Source organism: Pinus tabuliformis, chromosome 3_1, assembly GCF_031772625.1.
Source record: "Pinus tabuliformis cultivar Carrire ecotype Pingquan chromosome 3_1, CPIR1, whole genome shotgun sequence".
In the NCBI taxonomy this organism is placed as follows: Eukaryota; Viridiplantae; Streptophyta; class Pinopsida; order Pinales; family Pinaceae; genus Pinus; species Pinus tabuliformis.
Window position 1 is genome coordinate 31,858,231 of NC_142301.1, and position 21,012 is coordinate 31,879,242.

Sequence of the window (21,012 nt, forward strand, 5' to 3'; positions counted from 1 at the left end):
GTTGAGCCTCACCACTCACATTGGATTGGTGCCAAGAATTTGTTGAGATATCTTCGTGGCACAATCACTCATGGGTTGACATACACTGCTGGAGATGTGAGACTACTTGGGTATACTGATGCTGATTGGGCAGGCAGTGTGGTGGGCCGAAAGAGCACTTCCAGGTGCTGTTTCTCTTTAGGATCTACCTTGATATCCTGGATGAGCAGGAAGCAGAAGTCGGTGGCTTTGAGCATCACCGAGGTAGAGTACATTGCTGCTAGCATGGCCTCCTGTGAGGCAGTCTGGTTGCAAAAGCTCTTCAGTGAGCTATTTGGATTTATATTGGATGCCGCCGTGATTCTATGTGACAACTAGAGCGAGATCTGTTTATCAGAGAATCCCGTATTTCATGATCGCTCCAAGCATATCGATATCAGGGACCACTATATTCGAGATATGGTGCAGTGAGCAACAATAAGGCTCCAACATATCAGTACAGATGAACAAGTCGCCGACATTTTTGACAAAGCCCTTAGGAAAGGTCAAATTCCTGACTTTTCAAGAACGACTTGGTGTCGTTCAGAGACCCTCTTATGAGGGTCGAGTATGATGTATTAAGCTCTGGGAGCTCCAGGCGGACGCGGGGTACTTCTTGGAGCGACATGTGACCACAGGGCGACTCACCGTCCCCTGGTGGTGCACTATGTACAGGGTAAAGGTTCAACCTTCCCCTGTGACACCCCGTGGTGACTGTGGAATAGGATGATTAGTTCTCCTGTGGGCCAAGATGATTCGTTCTCCATGACGACTGTGGAACAGGATGATTAGTTCTCCTGTAGGCCAGGATGATTAGTTCTCCGTGGCATTCACTGGACAGGATGATTCGTTCTCTTGTGGATGGGATGATTAGTTCTCCTGTCGAGGCATCCTACCCATGCAATCTGGGACTCATGGGAAGTACCTCTCATCTGATCAATGAGCAGGGAAATGAGGATAGGGACCATAGTAGTACTATCGATGGACGCATCGCTGTATCTACCATACTCCCTATGCTAGGATGACCTCCATTGATCTGGGATCAATGATACTGATTTGGGATCAGTGAGAGTGGTTCACACTCTGAGACTGACTTCGGGTCAGTGGAGGATGGTATGATACATCCTCGATCATTTCTTCTTCTTCATAGTTCGAGCAAAGCAGAGCAAAAGAAAGCAGCGCAGAGCAGAGTGGGGTCAAGTTGTATAGGACAGCGCATTTGATGGATGGATAGCAGAGACGGTTCGATGCATTGCAGATGAAGTTCTCCCTAGTTGAGAGGGACTGTTAAAATTGGAAACTAAGGCCAAACTCCATGTGGATCACCTCATTTATGGCTTCTGATATTTTTCCTAGATTCCTCTCATCGAGAGGTGTAGGATTGATCTAAAGATCATCCGATTCTGATAAGTATTTATGGAGATATGAATTTATTTTGATTATGGACAAATTGTCAAGGTCGGCCAGCAAACTTATGTAGGCTCAGAAGCCCAACAGTCACATCTATTCAACCTCAACGTTTGCATATAAATACAAGGAGCATTCTCCTCATTTGGACAATTCAATTCACTCATCTTCTCTCTCTCTCCCCTACGCATAAAAGGAGCCTCTCTCTCTCTCTCACACGTGTGGCTGAAAGGAAAACGTCCTAGGGCAAGGAAGCCGCAGAAAGAAGGATGCTAGGGCAGCAAGTCATCTCTTTGACTAGCGTTGACCAAGCGTTGACCTTCCAGAAGTGTAGATTGGATGTGGTTGCCTCTCCTAGGCAGGCCACAATTTTGGCACGAAAACTGAGGTGATCTAACCTTTGGTTTGACTGGTGTTGACTGCCCTAGTTTAGGGCTGCAGTTGACTTCAGAAATTTGCAAATTGACTGTACTTTTGGGGCTGTTCAAGGGCTGTTCCTTCAGGCTGTTCAAGGACAAGATGACCGGAAATTGACCAAGCATTTTAGAGGTCAATTTCAGCTAGTTTGACCAAGTTTGACTTTGTTGATTTAGGGTTTGCTGCTGCTGATATAAAATTACAGAATTCAGATTTTGTACTATTTCTCTTTGCTGGACTATTGAAGATAAAAGAAGATTTGATCAAAGGGTTTCCCCGCATTGGGGTTTGTCCCTAGCTAGCCGCCACATCTTGTGTCTCTTGTCTTGGCTTGTTTTATGTTGATCATTTAATGTTCTATCTGCACTTTACTTAATGTATATGTGATTGCTAATCTGTGGCTAATAAGAAGAAAAATAAGTAAACTGCTCTAAGCATAGAACATACCATAATTTAACAGATATCGAGTTCCAAAAGTAAGAGTAGACATCTTGACAATGAGTAGATGTGTACATGCAAGAGAGAGATATAATTCAACAAGGTATAATACCAGACATGAAGCTTGGATTATTATAGCAGAATGGAGACTCAGAATATATGCTGCGGATTAATGCTTTGAAGGGGGGGATTTAAAACACAAATGCAATACTAGTAAATATCTTAATTAAGAAGTCGTTGTGCTTCCTAAGAGGAAGTTATATCAGTTTGAAATCCATGCTCTAACTAACGTAGACGCATATAAAATGCATAAAAGGAATGTAGACTCACTGTAAAAGATGGAGGATGGCATGACATAGAGTTGTCCCTACTGTAAATATGTCAATTTAATAATAATATCTCATTGTCCTCATATAGTTGTGTCCATTATATGGTGTGAATGTATGTATCGGAGTACAATTCTTTAATGATTTTAACAAGATTTTCAAGTTAAAAAATGCTCTTACTGCCTTAATTAAGCTTTAGCATGCAATAATATAAATATGACAAAAAATATGTCAAGGAGGCCTTCAAATTTCAAAATATTGTATAGCTTCCATTAATGAGCAAATATGGGAATTTTTGAGATTATAACGTAGGGTAAAATGACTGCAAGATGTGTGAGATATCTTACTTCAAATATAAACTTTGGTAACCTTGCCATATTTTCCAGTAAAGGAAAAAGCTACGATTTATGAATTCTGTTAAGAAATTGACTGGAGGGAGAATTATTTAAAAGATGCTGCCCTTCCAAAGACTTTTTTCATTGCATGGAGTTTAAAATTACTTCTTGCAGAAGCCTATATTAGTTCTCTTCTTTCGATCCAGAACAAGACATCATGTTATGTGCATTACTGAAGATTGAAGAGCGAGTAATAGATAACTGTTATGAATTTCAGCAGGCATAGGAGAGAAGAAAGTTTAACATTTGAGTGTCATTTGAGTCTCTCATAACCATGCTCAAGCCATATCCTGTTAAAAATGGTCAACATCTAATGCTTATTAGATTTCCATGATCTAATTCATATATATTCATGATTGGATCATCTACATAGAGAAGAAATGGAAAAAATATTTACAATCCTCCTTACCGTTCAACTAATGTAATTAGCAATTCTTTCTACCAAAATCCAAATAATCAACTTTTTGATGCTTATACTTCTGCTTTAGGTTAAAATGACGAGCACTCTCGGAAAAGCCTTCTGATGTAAGAAGCCTTGCAGCTTCAACTCCTTCTTTCAAGGCAATGTTTACCTGTTTGATTTTAGAACATATCAAAACTAATGCTCTTTACTGCTACGGTTTTTATGACTAAGTATTAATAATCCAGAAAAGGAAGCAAAAATATGATAAATCCTGGACAAATTCATGTGACTTATTGCTGTAGGTATGACATTTTCTTTTGTTAATTTACAAGGTTTCATTTTGTTTTTCTTTCTTCAATCGTCAATCCCTTTAAATATTCTCATATATTTTTAATTGCAAAAGCCAATTCTAATTTTCATGTTCAAATCCAAACAAGAAATCACCAAAATCATAGAAAATAATGGGAGAAATGTGTACCTTTTCACGAGCACTTGAACTAAATGTTTGGAGCAAATAAGCCTTGGGATCCATATTGCCGGGTGGCTTGCCAATACCTGTAAACACAAGTAAAGACATACCTCACTCGTATGATTTCTCTTTTGTTTAATTGAAAGCACTGCAAGAGGAGAGATTTATTTCTAATTTAAGAGTGTTTAAGAGTAAGTCCTAACCAATACGCAGACGAGCAAAGTCCTGAATCTTTTTGAAAGTTTGCATCACACTCTTCACCCTGGGAACATAAAGAGATAAGCTGACAGTGAAATCTTCCCTCTTTTAGTAAATGCATCTTATATTAATCTGAAGACTTACTAAAAGAAAAAAATATGAAAATAAGTACAAAGAGAAAAAAAATATAATCAATGCATCTTCTTCAATGCTAATAAAATTAAGGCGTTAGAGTTGTTGGCATCACTGGGCAAAAGAAACCCCTTAGCTTGGAGTTGGAGATGTACCTCTTCCTATCAAATCATAAGGAAGGAACAAAGCTATCCTTATTTTCAAGATAAGACTTACATCCTAGTTTCCTGAGAAAGCACAAAGCAGAAACTCTAAGGAAATTCCAAAGACATGAAAATTAGGAGGATGAACTATTTAGGCCACCAAACAATGAAGCCTTGTGTTACCTCAACCTGTACTTCAAATGATACAAAGTCCTTTAACAAAGTACAACCCTAGGGGCGCTCAAGAAGTTTTCCCATTGTCACCTTGGTGACTCTTCCACTCACTTTAGGCCAGTGGTTTTCTTGAGCAAGGGAGGGGGCAATCTAGAAAAGAAATGTCCTTTGGTAGTTTTAGAATAAGATGGATGCTGGAACTTACCAAAACTAGTGCCTACCCAATTGGGTTATGGAGTTAGAACAGATCTAGAACAAGAGCATTTAAATATGATGGAGAAGACATAAATACCATGGATATGTCATAATTAGTCCAAAACAAATTTTAGAATATGCAAAAATAAGTGAGAGCCCTTAAACAAGATGCACCATCACAACCTCAACGTGAACCAATGCCCTTCTTCCAAATCTTCCAAAAAATATTCAATGAAGTACTTGAGAGGGAATTCCCTATCTTTCAACCATACCTTCAAGAAATGACAATGATTCCCTTTTATAGTGCTCCCCTCCAACAACTCTCCCATAACATATGAATTCTTCAAAATGGCCTAGATTCCTCCTAAAGTACACTCCCTTACAAATATATCTTTTGATTGGATAAAATTCTTTGAATAGGCTGACATTATGATGATGAGAGCTTCTAGAATACTGTGTGAAAATTTACATGCTAACATAGGTCGACATTGCCACACGTTATTGTTACCGCACAAGCTAGCAGGGGACCTAAAAGGGGTTCCTATGAGGACAACTGCTAGGCCAAGGGAAACTTTGGAGACTTAGCCCACTGTCACCACAGCTAAGCCTCCCTACTCTTTACGGACTTTCACCGATGGAAGGAGACCCGGTAGTTGGGAGGTCACTTATAGAGTATAGATCAATGAGGGGTGGAGTGACTCAAATGATTTCCTTTCCAGAAGAGTTTGAAGGATAGGGCTTGCTTCCTCTTCAAGCAAGGGACTTGATCTTCTAGGGAAAGGGCATGAGGATTGAAGGGTTGAGATAGAAGTATAAGACCTATAAAATATGTTCTCAATCCCTAAAGAACTTGGATTCTCGAGTAGTCTTTGCTAAATAGGCTTTGGTAAAGAACGAGACTGCACGAGGCCCAGTGGACCCAACCTAGGTTAGGGAATGGATTTTGGCAACCAATGATGTTCTTAACATGGCCAAGGTGAGGGGAAACAACCAAACAAGAATTTTCTCCCAAAGATGCCAAATTGATCCTACTAGGTTCTAGCCTTGGGAACACCTAGGCAAAACTTGGCTTGAGGTATCCGGAGATTACACTGTTAGAATTGCTTTGAATTTGGACGAGAGCAAAGGGACCCACCAACGCAGTTGTCTGTAGGAGATCGAAGTTTCCTTGTGGCTAGTTTCTCGGGAAATTGATGCCCTAGGTGACCTAATGGGGCTAGACCTAGAGAAAAAGAGAAAAGGGGTAAAAAGAGGGTTAAAATGATCACCCTTTTTTGGGGCCAGTGCCTAATTCACTTGGGGATATGGAGTCAAGGATAATAATAAAGAAGGATTTAGTTTCTTGTTCAAGGAGGCTACAAAAGTCAACTTCATCCAATGTTAGAGGGAAGAGAAGAAAAGTGACTTTCAAGCATTTATACTTCATACAAATGGTGCAAGCTTATCAAGATAACATATCTCTAGAGCATTTCATTCATCTAACAATGGCCCATACAAAGAATAAGCTAAATAGAGACATAATTCCACATTTCGTACATGCAAAAATTAGCCCTAATTATAGCGAAATTCAAATAGATGCAGCAACAAGAAAATAACGTTAAATTTGCACTTACAATGTTAGAGAGTATATCCAACCAGCATCGCATTTGCAAATAAGAAGCTCCAAGATAGAAATAGCTCAAATTCATACATCAAAATTCATCCATCATCCAAAATAATCCTCCAAGGAAAAAATGCGAAATTCTCTAAAGATAAAGAGATCCCAAGTCAAGTGATGATACAAATAAATCCACTTAACTCCTATTTATACACCAATTAGGAGTTCGAACTTCAAATTAGCTAATGAGCCTACATTAGCCCCTAAAAATAAAGTAATGTGCAAATGACCTAACTTAGGTGACAAGCCCACCAAACTAGCTCACAAGTGAAAAGATAAGCCTCTCAAGAGGACAAATAATAATATATGCATGTCGTAGGACCCTCTAAGAGGCCTAATGAGGTCCATGGGTGCCATAACGAAGAATAGGAACCTCAAAAGCAATTGACAAGGGGTTGGCCCCTTGTAATAACATGTGGTGCTCCAAATGACTATCGGGGCACACAAGTGCCCTCATGGGTTTCCAAACAAGTCAAAGATGCATGTAGGTTGCCCTCAAGGGCTAGGATGACAATGTAGGAGGTGTCACATCATCGTAGAAGTCTTGGATCATTTGTCAATTGTGTGGTGTAGGTCTGGGGCCAGCTAGGCACGATGGATCAGGTGCATCCTCCTCGTCCAATAAGTGAACCATGAGCAATCTTTGAATGGTTGTGGGGATACATGAAGTGAAATATGCTACTATGGATGCCCATGGCTCTCAACGCTCACCCTATATGTGCCAATGTAGCCCTTTGGAGGATTAAGACCCTGTATAGGGAGACCAAACCCCAAATAGAAACCATCTGCAATCCTGCTTAAGATCCAACGTGTCCCCTAGGCTTCCAATACAACAATTCATTAGAGAAATCAAGTAAATGAACTTACCTAATCATGGACCACAGGTGGGGACTTCATAATGGCCTGCCTTTCCATAATGGGCTTCGAGAGTGCCAATGTCTCCTAAACTTCCAATGGGGTTAACCAAGTACCCTATCAGGTGGTTTCGCCTCTAAAGGGGATAATATAGTCAAGGTACATCTGTCAAAAGGTGGTGGCATGTGGTAGATAGGTGAATGAGGTAGGGAATGAGAGGGGGCAACCCTGGGTCACATGTTGAGGCATAGGGGTAGCTAATAGGAGGGAAGGCCACACTTGGGTTTATAAGTTGTAGGAGGGAACAATCGTGGTACATGAGATGCCCTGGCCTTGATTTTTCCACCCTTCCTTATATGCCTTTTTCCTTTTTATGATTTTCTTTGATTAACTGCTAAGGGCTCAAGGGGTTAGAGCATGATGTATAAGGTATAGCAGTGAATTCCCCCTTTTAAGATGGGGCGATTTATCACACACCAAGGGTTGGGACAATCACAGGTTCCTATACGATGTAGGAGGCTCATAGAACCTTTTGACACCAAGGTGATGGCGATGATGATGGGGTAGAGCTCATGTATTGGCTTTTGCCCACGTGCTAAATGTTTTTGTCTCGGCCATCTTTTGCATTTTGTGGTACATTTCCTGTTGAATGTGGCCATATATGCTTTTAACTTTCTTTTTCGCTGTTTCAACCTTCGAGCTTCGTTCCAAACCATGACCCAAGGTGTGGGCAAGGGAAAGGGGCAAGTTGACCCTATGTGGACCTGATGGAGGAATGTGGATCCAAGTGGGAGAAATGATGGATGGGGTAATAATGAGTGGAAAGAGGGTAATATAAGCGGATAAGGGAACATGACCACCAACCAAAATCGGGGTTTCCCGTGAAATACCATCCCTGAAACCAAATGGTCAGTAAAAGAGATCCCGCAAGACAAGAATCCAAGGTTAATTCCTAAAAGGGGTCTAGGGGACAGAAGCACAGACCTAGCCATTCTTTCCACCAAATCCCCCCATTAATTCATGCCCAAAAGTATCCATGATAAGCAAACTACACAACTCAATTTCAAAATGACAAGGCATACCTTTAGATTCGGGAGGCCCACCTTCAAACATATGATCATGGTAGATGGGCGAGGGACCACATGGTTGGCTTAGGTGGCGGACAAAAGGCACAATCAACTAGCTGTTGGCTGCAAGGGGTTGTTGGCTGCCGACTGAGGACCACCTTGGAGAAAAATTTTCCCCTAGGGATATGGTGGGTAACAGTCATCTTTCTATTTCATGAGCTCTTAAAGCATGCATTTATTGTTCATTTGAGGGTTTGACCATGTCAACAATACCACATGGAATCTCCCCATGTAAAGAGATTTGTTCCGAATATGTAGGAAATGCCAAGTGTTCTCACCACAAGGCTCTCCTCAAAGGTGAAACACCTTTGCAAATATGTAGTAGTGCATTGTATAATGTGTCTTCAACCCCAAGGGATCTAAAACGTGAAATATGCTACAAATATGTAAAATATGTCTTTACCCCAAACATCCTCTTTAGAGATGAAATACACCTCTGAATACATGAAAAACTCCTGCTTTAGAGTCTTTTTCACCCCTTCTTGCCTTTAACATGCCCTAGCCACGTCCATGAAGATAAAGTTCAACACCTAATGGGCACTGTTACCCACCACCTGTGGGTAGTATGCATAAGAGAAAAAATTTCTCCTAGATGATCCTCAGTCAACAGCCAACGGCCCTTGCAGCCCCTAGATAGCTCAATATGCCACTTTCACCGCCACCTGAGCCAACCCTATGGTCCCTCACCTGTTGAATTTCCATGATCTTGGGTCTAAGTTAGAATCTTAGAATCTTTGACGCTACCAAACCAGGAATCTCAACAGCACTACTTTGCACAGTGGAAAATATAAAGTAGTAAATCACACATGCACAAATATAGAAAACATTTTACAAAATATTGTACAAATATGTACAACCCAATCTTCGTTATATTAAACCAATTTGAATAATACAACAGTCTATGGAATACAAGATACAATGACAATCTCGTTGCAGCCTCTATGTCGTATCTTGTCCTGTTGGTCCTTCTCTTTCATTTTGCTCTCTAGCTACCCCTTAGTCCATCAAGAGACAACACATAGAGTCTCCAGGAGGGCTGCCTCCTATCACTGCTGCAAATAGCTTATGCTACAATGAACATGGGCTGACCCAATCTACTCTTCTAGGTTGGCCAACACCTAAGCTCCAAACTACCAAGCTAGTAGCCTCTTTCGTTCGTCAAAGAACTACACATTAGGCTACAAACTTCACCCAATCACACAACAATCAACGTCCTTCTTGTATGCTGCTCTAGGGCTACTTTGGGCTATCAACACATTGCCCTCCAACAAACCAATGATGCTGAATACACTCACTGCAAGATCTGCTCCTAGGAGGCACTTTCAACCATCACGAAAAGTCCTCCAAATGGATCCCATAGGATTCTAGACAAATTGATCCAATAACACAGATCCAACACCTACAAGAATGTACTACACCACATACCTTTAGCTCACTATTTAAGGTATGTTTCTCTGCTGTCAACCTTGGCCTGGTTAGGGCAAAACCACAGTCATTTCCAACCCTTAAATTTTGCCCAGATTTGCTCCTTAGAGCTACTGTTGTCCCTCCATGAGAGTTTGTGCTAGTTTGTTGCAAGTTTGGGTTGTTCTAGCCCTCAAATTGTCCTCGGCTCTCCAGTTCACTACGGCATGCTCCAGATCTCCTCCACAAGTCTATGCAACCTTGTTTGGGGACAGTTCACCCATAAATCAACCCTTAAACACCTCAGACCTTGACCCTTGTATCTCGGCCCTCCTTCTTTGCAATTTGGTCACCAAAAACAACCCTAAAAGCCTTCCTCTTCCTTGTTGGTTTCCTTCCTACGGCCAAGAAAAAATTGGTCTTTGTTCAACAAGCTCCTCTTGTGATGTGTTGCTCACTTTGGATGTGTGTAATGACACTCTCCTCACCTTCTATTTATATCCATAAGAAGGGATTCCTTAAAACTTCCAATTAGGGCTTGACAAGTTGTCACATGGCTTATTAACATCAAGCTGACCTAGACTCTTCTTGTGCAAACCCATTTCTTATCTTCAAAAATTCATAACTCCATTTCTACAACTCATAATAGGATGATTTTCATTGCATCAGATTCATCAAGACAAGTACTATCATCCTCATTCATCACATGTCGAAATGTGTCCATGGTTTTGGCCCAAATCACAATGGGTGTAAAACCCCAACCTTGGGTTCGAAGCCCACAAGTGACTCTTGTGGTGCTCCACCCTCCAAACCCTGAACCTTAGAGCTTGGAGTACCTCCTAAGATACTCAAAAACTAGGAAGTAACTCATCATCATCATCACTACTCGCCCAACTCTTGGCACTCACCACTGTAGCAATCCCTGTAGCATGAACTACGCCTCTCTCTAAAGTGTCATTGTCACTAGAAGCATCCTGCTTCCTTTTCTCCTCCTCTATCGCTTTCCAATCCGTCCATGATTCCTTCTTGGCAGATGTGGAAACACACTTGCTCCCCACTAACCACGTGCTTTCTTGGGCAACAAAGTTTCTCTCTAAATCTGCAAGCTCCCACCGAACTCAACTCCCTCTGAGCCTATGGAACCTGGACCTTCTTCTTGGGAACCTGTACCCGCTCCTCTGAAACCAGCACCTGCAACTGCTTCTTTGGAACCTACACTTGCTCCACCTGCTTCTTCCCATGATCTATAGGCTTGCCCGTCAGCCTGTATAGACCATGCTCTCTAACTCCAAGCACAATACCTACGGAGCTAGTGTTGATTTGGGGTAGCATCAAATGTGCTCTAGCCACGAAATTTGGTGGAGAGGTTGGGGCACATGAGATCTCCAATACCCAGAAAGGGTTTCGGCAGATTCTAAACAGATCAGGAGATATTAAAATAATTATTATTTTTAATGGAGTCCCTAAGTCTAAACTTCAGGAAAATAACATATTAATGTGTATTAATATGAATCTGTGTTAGAATGGTCCAAAAGACATGGATCAAGCCAAAGCTAATCTTAGTCGTTGATATGCCAACAGGAAAAGTATAAGAGGAGGCTAGAGGGTCGCTTGGAGAATACCCCAGAGTGATCAATCATTCTATTCTCTAGAGCGGAGTTTGCTAAGAGAGATAGAATTAGTGATGGGGAGATGCAGCTAAGGGGCATTTGAGTACAGAGAGACAGAGAGGCAGAGATAGTGTCGGGAGAGCAGCGTAGTAGCCAAGGAGATTAATGCAGAACCAGCCAAGGATCATGCAGGGCCATGTAGAGGCAGCTGGGAGTTGCGGAGAGCCTTAGAGAGGCTAGCGTTGCTGACGCAGAGAGCCAAAGGGCTAACACAGGGCCTCCAAGGGCTGACGTAGAGCCAGCGTGAGGCAGAGAGGGGCTGACGCAATCCAAAGAGAGGCTGATGTTGGGGTTTCTGGGGCAAATTTGCGTTGAGTAGTTGTCGAAAGGATTATCCAGGGTTTTAGCCAAAAGATTTGTCAAAAACTGAGAGGTATTACTGCCAAGGAAATTCTCTGTTGGGTAGGCCAGTTTCGGCACCCAGATTGTACTCTGATATTTCTTAATAAGAAAACCCTCAGATAGCTGCACCGGTTTTCCCACATTAGGTTTTTCCGGGGACATTAGTCCAAAAATAATGGTGTCATATGGTGTGTTTGTTTCTGTTTCTTTTAGTTGCTGATCTGTAATATGTTGAGCATGCACTAGTGTTTATTTTCAGTATTTACATTGTAAATAACTTGTTAAGGAAAATAACAAGTAGGTAGGAATAAATCAGATAAAGTGCATGGAGGGTTTCTAACTAAGTAAACTTAGAAACTTCAACATGGTATCAGAGCGTGATTGCAGATCACAGGAGGACTAAAGACGTTAGCCTAGCGGAACACTAGCAGCCAAAAACAGTTGTCCTAAGGTGACATAAGTTGTTTCTAGCAAAGCAACAACAAGGGATGGGTGACACAGTGCTTGCGTCATCAAGGGTGAGTTGAGAAGAGGCAGCGCAGAAGCTAAGGAGGAAAAGGGAGCCTCACGCAGAGCCACGCAGTAGCTTGGAAGGCTAACATAGTTGGCTAAGGAGGTCGGGTTGATGGTGCCGGCATTGTGCAGAGTCTAGGAGCTCTCACCTTCAAGTTCCTAGGGTTTAGAAGGTTGCGGGAATATTGCAGAGCGGAGCTAGTGAGGTACAAAGCAAGGCCAAAGGAGTTTCTACCGAGGGTTTCTAGCTGAGGAACCTGAATTAGTGGTGCAGTTACACAAGACGATCAGAGTAGGGGGCATCTCGACAGCGGCAGAAGGATTTGCAGGAGGGAAATCAGGACTCAAAGGGAGTCCAGAAGAGAAATTCCAGAAGGAAAGTAGAGACTCAGAGGAGTCGAACAAAGAACTTCTAGGAGGGAAGTAGAGGAGCATCATGGCACTACATGGAGTAAGAGGCCAGGATAGACTGGACAAAGCATCGAACTTCGCAGTCTGAGAGGCCAGAATCTTATCCATACTTGACAGGAATCGTGTCAAGAACTTCGCCTTGAAGGTAATAGCTATCCTAGTCGACCCCAATGATAATGACAAGTATGAGGAGGCGATGGCGAGGACCAAGAGCATTATCCTTGACGGGGTCAAGGATCATTTAGTACCACATATAGCCGAGAAGGAAACGACATTTGAGATGTGGGAGGCTCTCAAGAAGCTATACCAGCATACTTCTGTGCAGAGAAGAATGTTGCTTGAGAATCAGTTGAGGTCGTACCAAATTAAGAAGGGAGAGACGACTGACACCTTCCTCGGAGGACTGAATGAGATCTGAGATCAGTTGACTGCTATAGAGGCGACACAGGATCAAGCGTTGATGGTGAGGACAACCCTAAACACTGCCTCAGAAGACTGGGAGGTGTTTGTCCAGAGTATACTGGGCAGAGGGGCTCTCCCACCTTGGGACGAGATGTGGGCAGCGCTTTGCCGGGAAGAGATCAAACGGCAGTTGAAGACGGGTAGTAGCAGCAAGGGGATCAAAGTCAAGCAGGAGGATGAAGATGTGGCCCTAGCATCTGAGGGAAAGCAAGAAAAGTGGAAGAAGAAAGATCTCTCCAAGATCAAGTGCTTCCACTGTGGGGAGCTGGGTCATTATGCGACCTAGTGTCTAAGGAAGAGGAGTAATGGAGAGTCTTTCGAGACTAAGGCAGCGCCAACACGAGCAGAGAAGGATGTTTTGACAGACGATGACTGTGCCATGAGTGTACATGTGCCACTTGAGAAGAAGTTGGGAGACATCGAGTTGTAGTCAGGCGGACTACAAGTAATGATGGGCAAGATCCTCGAGGTACCCAGCATCTTGAATTGCTACGGGAGCCCCGAAGAGGAGTAGCAGGACTAGCTGAGTCGGGTAGAGACGGATGTGGATGGAGCGGCAGAGAGAGCTACAGTGCAGGAGTCCCGAGACAGCGCAAGGCTGCAGTAGTGCAAGAGGCACAGGAGTGTTGCACCACTGCAGGATGGCATAGAGAGGTGTGAAACGGTGCGAGATGCAGGGAGTTGTTGCAGCAGCATAGAGGTCAGAGAGGGAGCACTTGTCAGTGGCAGAGGGAGCTTCAGCATCAATGGGTGTCTCTAGCTCAACAAGGAGGTCAGATTGGGAGATCAATTACTTACATCTCAGTAACTGAGTTGTAGTGCAGCAGTGGGCAACATGATGAGACGAGGTGCAATGCGGATGCAATGCTGGGAGAAAGGACCAGCAGCAGCACGGATGCACAGGGAGCTGTCGCACAAATGTAGCAGTGGCAATGGCAGAACCATGGGCAGCAGTACAGGATGTAGCAGTGCAGAGGATGTTGGGAAAGAAGGCCTAGCATCAGCACAGGTACCGATGCCGGATGATCAGAGTAATACTCAGTAAGGAGTATTGCTAGAGCACAGTCCTCACTAAGAGGGAGTGTTGATTTAGGATAGCATCGAATGTGCTCTAGCCACGAAATTTGGTGGAGAGGTTGGGGCACATGAGATCTCCAATACCCATAAAGGGTTTGGGCAAATTCTAAACATATCAGGATATATTAAAATAATTAATATTTTTAATGGAGTCTCTAAGTCTAAACTTAGGGAAAATAAAATATTAATGTGTATTAATATGAATTTGGAATGGTCCAAAAGACATGGATCAAGCCAGATCTAATCTTAGCCGTTGATTAGGGACTTAATCTCAACCGTTAATATGTCAACAGGAAAAGTATAAGAGGAGGCTTAAGGGTCACTTGGAGAATACACCAGAGTGATCAGTCATTCTATTCTCTAGAGCAGGGTTGGTAAAAGAGATAGAATTAGTGATCGGGAGATGCAACTGAGGGGAATTTGAGTATAGAGAGATAGAAAGGCAGAGATAGTGCCGAGAGAGCAGCGCAGTAGCCAAGGAGAGTGAGGCAGAGCCAGTCAAGGATCACGGAAGGCCACGCAGAGCCAGCAGGGAGCTGCGCAGAGCCTTAGAGAGGCCAGCATTACTGACGCAGAGGGCTAGAGGGCTGACACAGGTCCTCCTAGGGCTGACGCAGACCCATCTGGGGTGACGCAGAGCCAGCGTGAGGCAGAGAGGGGCTAACGCAGTCTAGAGAAAGGCTGATGCTGGGGTTTCTGGGGAAGATTTGTGCTGAGTAGTTTTCGAAAGGATTATCCAGGGTTTCAGCCAAAAGATTTGTTAGAAACTGAGACGTATTATTGCCAAGGAAATTCTCTATTGGGTAAGCCAGTTTCGGCACCCGGATTGTACTCTAATATTTCTTAATAAGAAAACCCTCAGATAGCTGCACCAATTTCCCACATTGGGTTTTTCTGGAGACATTAGTCCAAAAAATAATGGTGTCATATTGTGTGTTTGTTTCTGTTTCTTTTAGTTGTTGATTTGTAATATGTTGAGCATGCACTAGTGTTTATTTTCAGTATTTACATTGTAAATAACTTGTTAAGGAAAATAACATGTAGGTAGTAATAAATCAGATAAAGTGCATGGAGGGTTTCTAACTAAGTAAACTTAGAAACTTCAACAACTAGAGCCTCTAGGCCTGAGTCTTGCCTTCCTATCCTGGAACAAGACCTCAAATCCCTTCTTCTCGATCATTGAGACAGATATCACACTATATCTGAGTCCTGGTACAAATAGTACATCCTAGACCCACATCACCCGTCCTGTCTCCATCTTCAATGGCACAACTCCCGATCCTCAGATCTCCTTCTAACTCTTGTCACCCAACACCATTTGCAACTTCGAGTCCCATTCAGCTGGAGTCTTGAAAACCTCCTGTGACCCTGTCATATGTTTCGATGCACCACTGTCCACGTACCATCCATCCTCATCGATAGTACCCTGCGAGAAATAAGAGATCATGGCAAAGTCCTCCTCCTTCAACCTTCTAATGACAGCATCTATCTCAGTAGAGGTGGCAACATCAGCAACCTGCTTCCCTTTCTTCTTCTCGTCGTCTCCCTTCTTCTTCATCAGACATCTCAATGAAAAATGACCCATCTCGCCACAATGGAAACACTTGACTTTACTCAAGTCCTTCTTGTGCTTACCCTTCATTCGTGCTTCGAGTGCCATGCCGTCATATGAAGCCCTCTTCTTTGAATGAAGATCCTCATCTCGTAACTCTTCCTAAATAAAATCATCCCACAGTCTATTCCAGTCTGGCAACTTCTCTTTGGCAATCCATTCCTTGGTGAACCCTTTCAAAGCAATCCTCAACTTATTAGAATCTGAAATAGTCACACCGACGAAAGCAAGCTCATCTTTGACCTGAGACAAGCTCGTTAGATACAAAGTCACTCCTTCACCTTATATCATCTTGGTGGACTTCAACTTATCCTCCAATAATAGTACCTGGTTCTCGTTCTTATTCTGGAACAAATTCTGAAGAGCCATCCACATCTCATGTGCAGTGTTCTTTAAGATTTACAAGCAAAAAACTGATATGAGCAATAACTATCATAAGATAAGCACGAAATACATAAACAACCAGTGTCTTCCAAGTATTTGCTCTTTAATAAATGAAATTGTATTTTGCATAAAATGTAGTGAAATGTTTTCAAATGGAAAGCCAAAATAACCCTGAAAAGTGAAACATTAAATTGTTAGCACAAGATATTATAAACGCTTTCAAGATGAATAAGTCTACAAATCAAAGCATGGAAACTATGTTGCTCAAAAAGATACGAAAATAACTCAAATGTTAGACCAAGATGACAACAAAGTATGTTACAAAAATAATCTACAAGAGGCTAGGCCAATAAGTATGAGCAAGCTCCCCTCTTTGAGTAGCCATAACTTAGCTCTTTGAAATAGCTAGATATTGATAAATGAAGTACAATGCGTAAAAAATATTTTTTTCCGAGTTTGATATTTTGATGCAAGAAATAAAAGCTTCAAAAAATTTGAAAGAATCCCAGCAGGACACAAATAAGATATAGATGAGACTTTGGAATTCAAAACATGCGGGTTCTCCTTGAATATTTTTCAAGAATGGGTTGATTCCTCCGAGAATTTCTCCTCACGCTTGAAAAGCTTGACCAAATAATGATTCATCTACAAAACTTCACCACAAATCATTAAATCGACATGAAATTAATTAAATAAGTGCAGTGGAAAGAATTCCTAGAGATACATCTATTATCCACTAGAAGATTTCTTTTCCTAAAGCAAATAATTAATTCTTTTGCTAATATGAGATAGCTACATACTAACATAACTTAAAACAAGAATGAAAGAAATAATGACATGAGGAAATAAATAGAAGCATAACAACAAGTCAAGAATTTACCACACGTGCAAGGAGAAAAACACCATCACGCTTTACTGCAAAGGTTGTTGTATTATATTGCAAGTAGTGAATAGAATCCCACAAAGGCTCCTCAAGCACAATAGCTCATATTACTTGATACAATGTGAGAGCCCATGGTTCTATTATATAGAGAGTTGGGAGCAAATCCCAATGAAGAATGACAATGACAAATGGCATTGGAGTCAATCTCAATGTAGAAGTGATTAAACAAGTGGCATGAGGTGACAATCCCAAAGAGAAATTCGAATTTTTTGAATGAAGCTCCAATACCAAGTGTAAAAACTGAATTCTGGCAAGTGGACATCATTTTCTTCTTCCCTTATATGCCAAATTTTAATTTTATGATGGAATGACAAGTGTTTCTTATTCATTATATTGCTCTAATCTTGTGCAAACTAAAACATGTTCAAGTGTGTGGGAAATATCTTTTGTATTGTGTGCAGGAATCCATCTCGAAGTGGGAGAAATCTCAATTAGATCAACTCACTCCTAAAGTCACAACAATCCAAGACTCAATCATTTTTTCGCTCCAAGTTTTCTATCCAACGAAGAACAAAAGGGAGTTTTTTTAGTCTATAGCTACTTGGTCAAACATTTAAATTCAAAAATACTTCTTCGATTTTGGTTCTTTCAAAGTTATATCTCTTATTCAAGAGTCATTTCTAAAGTTAGGCAAGTATGGGGTTCACTCCCATTACTTGAGCTAGTACTTTGTAAATTAAATTCTAAGTTTAGTTTTGGTTTCTTTTCCCTAATTTCACACTGACAATTGGTATTTTTTTTGTGTTTTGCAGCACATAGGCTTGAGCATTAGGAGCTTGCGGAGAAGCTTTGGAAAACTACTGACTCGTGTGTATGCAGGACCCCCTCACGCTATCCAAAGACTAATTTCTAGGGAGGCCATAAACACTTGGGAGAAAATTGCAAACTCATAGAGGCCGTGGGCCTTTTGAGCCTTGTGAATCTCTTTTGGAGAGTTTTTTCAATCTTCAAGTTTGTTGTTGCTATATTTTTGGGGAGAGAGTCTAGTTTTGTTAGAGTCCCATCTTTGTAAAGATCTCTCTCGTATTGTGGGCCGCCCTCTTAGAGGCATTTTTACCTGCTTTAAGCGCTAATAAAAGAAAAAAATACTTTGTTGGAGGGAGCTTGGGATTTTTCCCATAGCATCTCCCTTCCTCATTTAGAGAAGAGATTCTTTTGGGTGACCTAATATTGCTTTTAATTTTTCTTAGCTTTCTAGCTTTTAATTTCATATTATGCATGCTTAAAATAACACATTTCACTCCACATGCAAAATTTTACTAATTCCCACATGCATATGCTCTCAAATTTTGCAAACTATTTCTCTTTGAAGCATTTGCATGAAATATTAGTTTAATTTAGGGAATTAACACAATTTGCACTTCATTTAGGCATTTTAGTATAGAAAAGCCCCAAGCTTCGCTAAAACTTCCCTCCAACTTAAGTTAGTTGAATAGACTTTTAGGGACCCTCTACCTCTATTGGCTCTTCATTGTGAGATCCAAATATTTGGGCGAGGATTAGGTCTAAGGACTAGAGTTCAATTGTAACTTTTCCTTAGCACTAACTAATAAAATAAACCAAGAACTCATTCCATCACATTTGCTTTGTTTGCAAAGTTATTAAATTTCTTGCTATCTTGATGGTTTAAAGTCTCACATGAAAATCTTATTTTAAGAGGCACTTTGGATGCAAACATTGTAATTCCTTTTAATTTTGCAACAAGTTTAATTTTTCTTGTACTTGGAAATTGATTCATCTTGTGGTTTAATTGCGTATTGTCATGAATGGTTGACTTCACTTTCAAGTACTATTATTTTGGGTTGCAAACTTAATTGTATGTTGTCATCTTGGTCTAACATTTGAGTCATTTTTGTATCCTTTTGAGCAAGATAGTTTCCATGCTTTGATTTGTAGACTTATTCATCTTGAAAGCATTTATAATATCTTGTGCTAACAATTTATTGTTTCACTTTTCAGGATTATTTTGGCTTTCCATTTGAAAGCATTTCACTTCATTCTAAGCAAATACAATTTCATTTCTTAAAGAGCAATACTTTGAAGGCACTGGTTGTTTATGTATTTCATGTTTATCTTATGTATTTATGGTTATTGCTCATATTAGTTTTTCTTATAAATCTTAAAGAAATAATCTATTTAACTCTAACAATTCTCCTAGAAACTCATCTTTTTTTACTTAAATTTTCATTAGGGCCAACCCCCTTAGCTAACCTAGGAGATAGCTCAAATGGAGAGAGTCGGGATTAGTGTGACAGCCCATTCTCTGAGTCCCCTACCAACAACGACACTTTGTGGGGTTGAAGGCTTTTTCTCACTAACTTGTAGTTAGGTGTAGGCGGCAGGGTCAACATTTTTGGTGTCGTTGTCGGGGACAAGTCTTCTTGTACTTGGGAAATTGACTAACTTTTGGTTTTTGCATGTTGGATTCTAGAGTTAGATTCTTGTTCAAGTGGCGACTCCACTTATTTCATTTTCTGCAAGGATTTCTGCTTTAAGCTTGCTTCTTATAGGTTTCTTACTAATCTTAGAGAGGAGCCTCTCTCTAGTACCCATTTGCTCTTTCAGGGTTGTTGACCTCTACCGGTCAACTACCCATGCAGTACACCCCCCTTTTCTTTGCAAGAAAGGGGCAGCACCTGATCAGCGTGTCCGTGCCATCCAGCAGTCATCAGCAGCTTGATCAATCTAATTGTAAACCCAGTCTGCATGTATGAATTGTAAATAATCTTAGCAGACATGAGTCATGTATGTAAATTTCCTAGGTGGACCTAACTTTCTGGTGGTAATCTACGTCCCGGAAGGTTTTTCGTCTCACCGATCCATGGATCGGCAGAGTTTTCCTTCAAACCTGACCCCAAAGCCGGGATGGATTTTGTCATTAGAACTTTAGGAGAATCCTAGCGTGTTGATCTGCTAGATTATAGTTGTGTCGCAGAACTGGGTGGTCTATGAGGGTCTGTACTAAGTGGGTTTGTCCCCTTGAGATGTATATTTGTAAAAAAAATCATGATGAAATGTGTCTTGAGGGTCGAAAAATGTTTTAAATCCCCTCATGAGTCCTAAGTCCTAGGTCCTAGGTGATGTTTCCAAAGGCTTAGTTCGATGATCCATTTAAAAAAATAAAATAAAATAATAAATAATAAAAAATTTAAAAATTTAAAAATTTAAAAAATGAAATAAATAAAAAATAATAAAAAAATTTTAAAAATTTAAAAATTTAAGAAATAAAATAAAATAATAAATAATAAAAAATTAAAAAATTTAAGTGAATAAATCGACGGATGAGATCAAGAGATGTCTTGATCCTCATCAACGGTCGAGATCATTTCTACATGGATCATTCGAACTAGCCGTTGAGATCATTTCCTTTATATAGGGTCTTAGGTGGTCATTTCAGATCATTCGATCTGTGAGTCTGATACTGAAGAAGCTCTCTTGTAAATCTGTTTCTGGTTAATAAAAGAAGACTTTGGGGTCCATATCTTGCTGGTGTTACTCTCTTAAAATGCTGTGAGATTGTTTCATTTTCTGCATATGATTTTTTCAGTCGTTAATAATAGCTTTTTGTAAAGTATTGTGAGCACAGGTATCTTGTTCACTTGCTGGGGTTTGGGTGCTGTTAGGGTTTCTGAAGTAATGGCAAGTATCTCCATTACTTCCTGAGATCTAGCAGCATTTTTGCCCTCTTTATTGACAGTTGTTTTGAGCTGTGCAGAAAACATCATTGAAGGAAATTTTGTGGGCGTTCGGGGAAGTTCTCGGCTGAACCAGCCAACTCCCGCAAGCATTTTGTGTTGAGCCCAGTTGGATTTGATCCTGGGTTTATCATTCAGTTTATTT

The 21,012-nt window shown here is 41.0% G+C and overlaps 1 protein-coding gene across 1 annotated transcript in view; it reads right to left on the reverse strand.

Moving 5' to 3' along the window:
• Positions 1-2,854: 2,854 nt before the first annotated feature.
• The window catches only part of LOC149185617 (peptidyl-tRNA hydrolase, mitochondrial-like), a 33,088-nt gene continuing 14,930 nt past the window's right edge, over positions 2,855-21,012 (reverse strand). Inside the window, exons 3-6 of the mRNA XM_089410740.1 lie at positions 4,077-4,135; positions 3,883-3,959; positions 3,411-3,573; positions 2,855-3,291 (exon numbers count right to left, since the gene is read on the reverse strand). Of these exons, the coding sequence (XP_089266866.1) occupies positions 3,427-3,573; positions 3,883-3,959; positions 4,077-4,135 (283 nt within the window). The 3' untranslated portion in view covers positions 2,855-3,291; positions 3,411-3,426. The remainder of the gene's footprint in view (positions 3,292-3,410; positions 3,574-3,882; positions 3,960-4,076; positions 4,136-21,012) is intronic.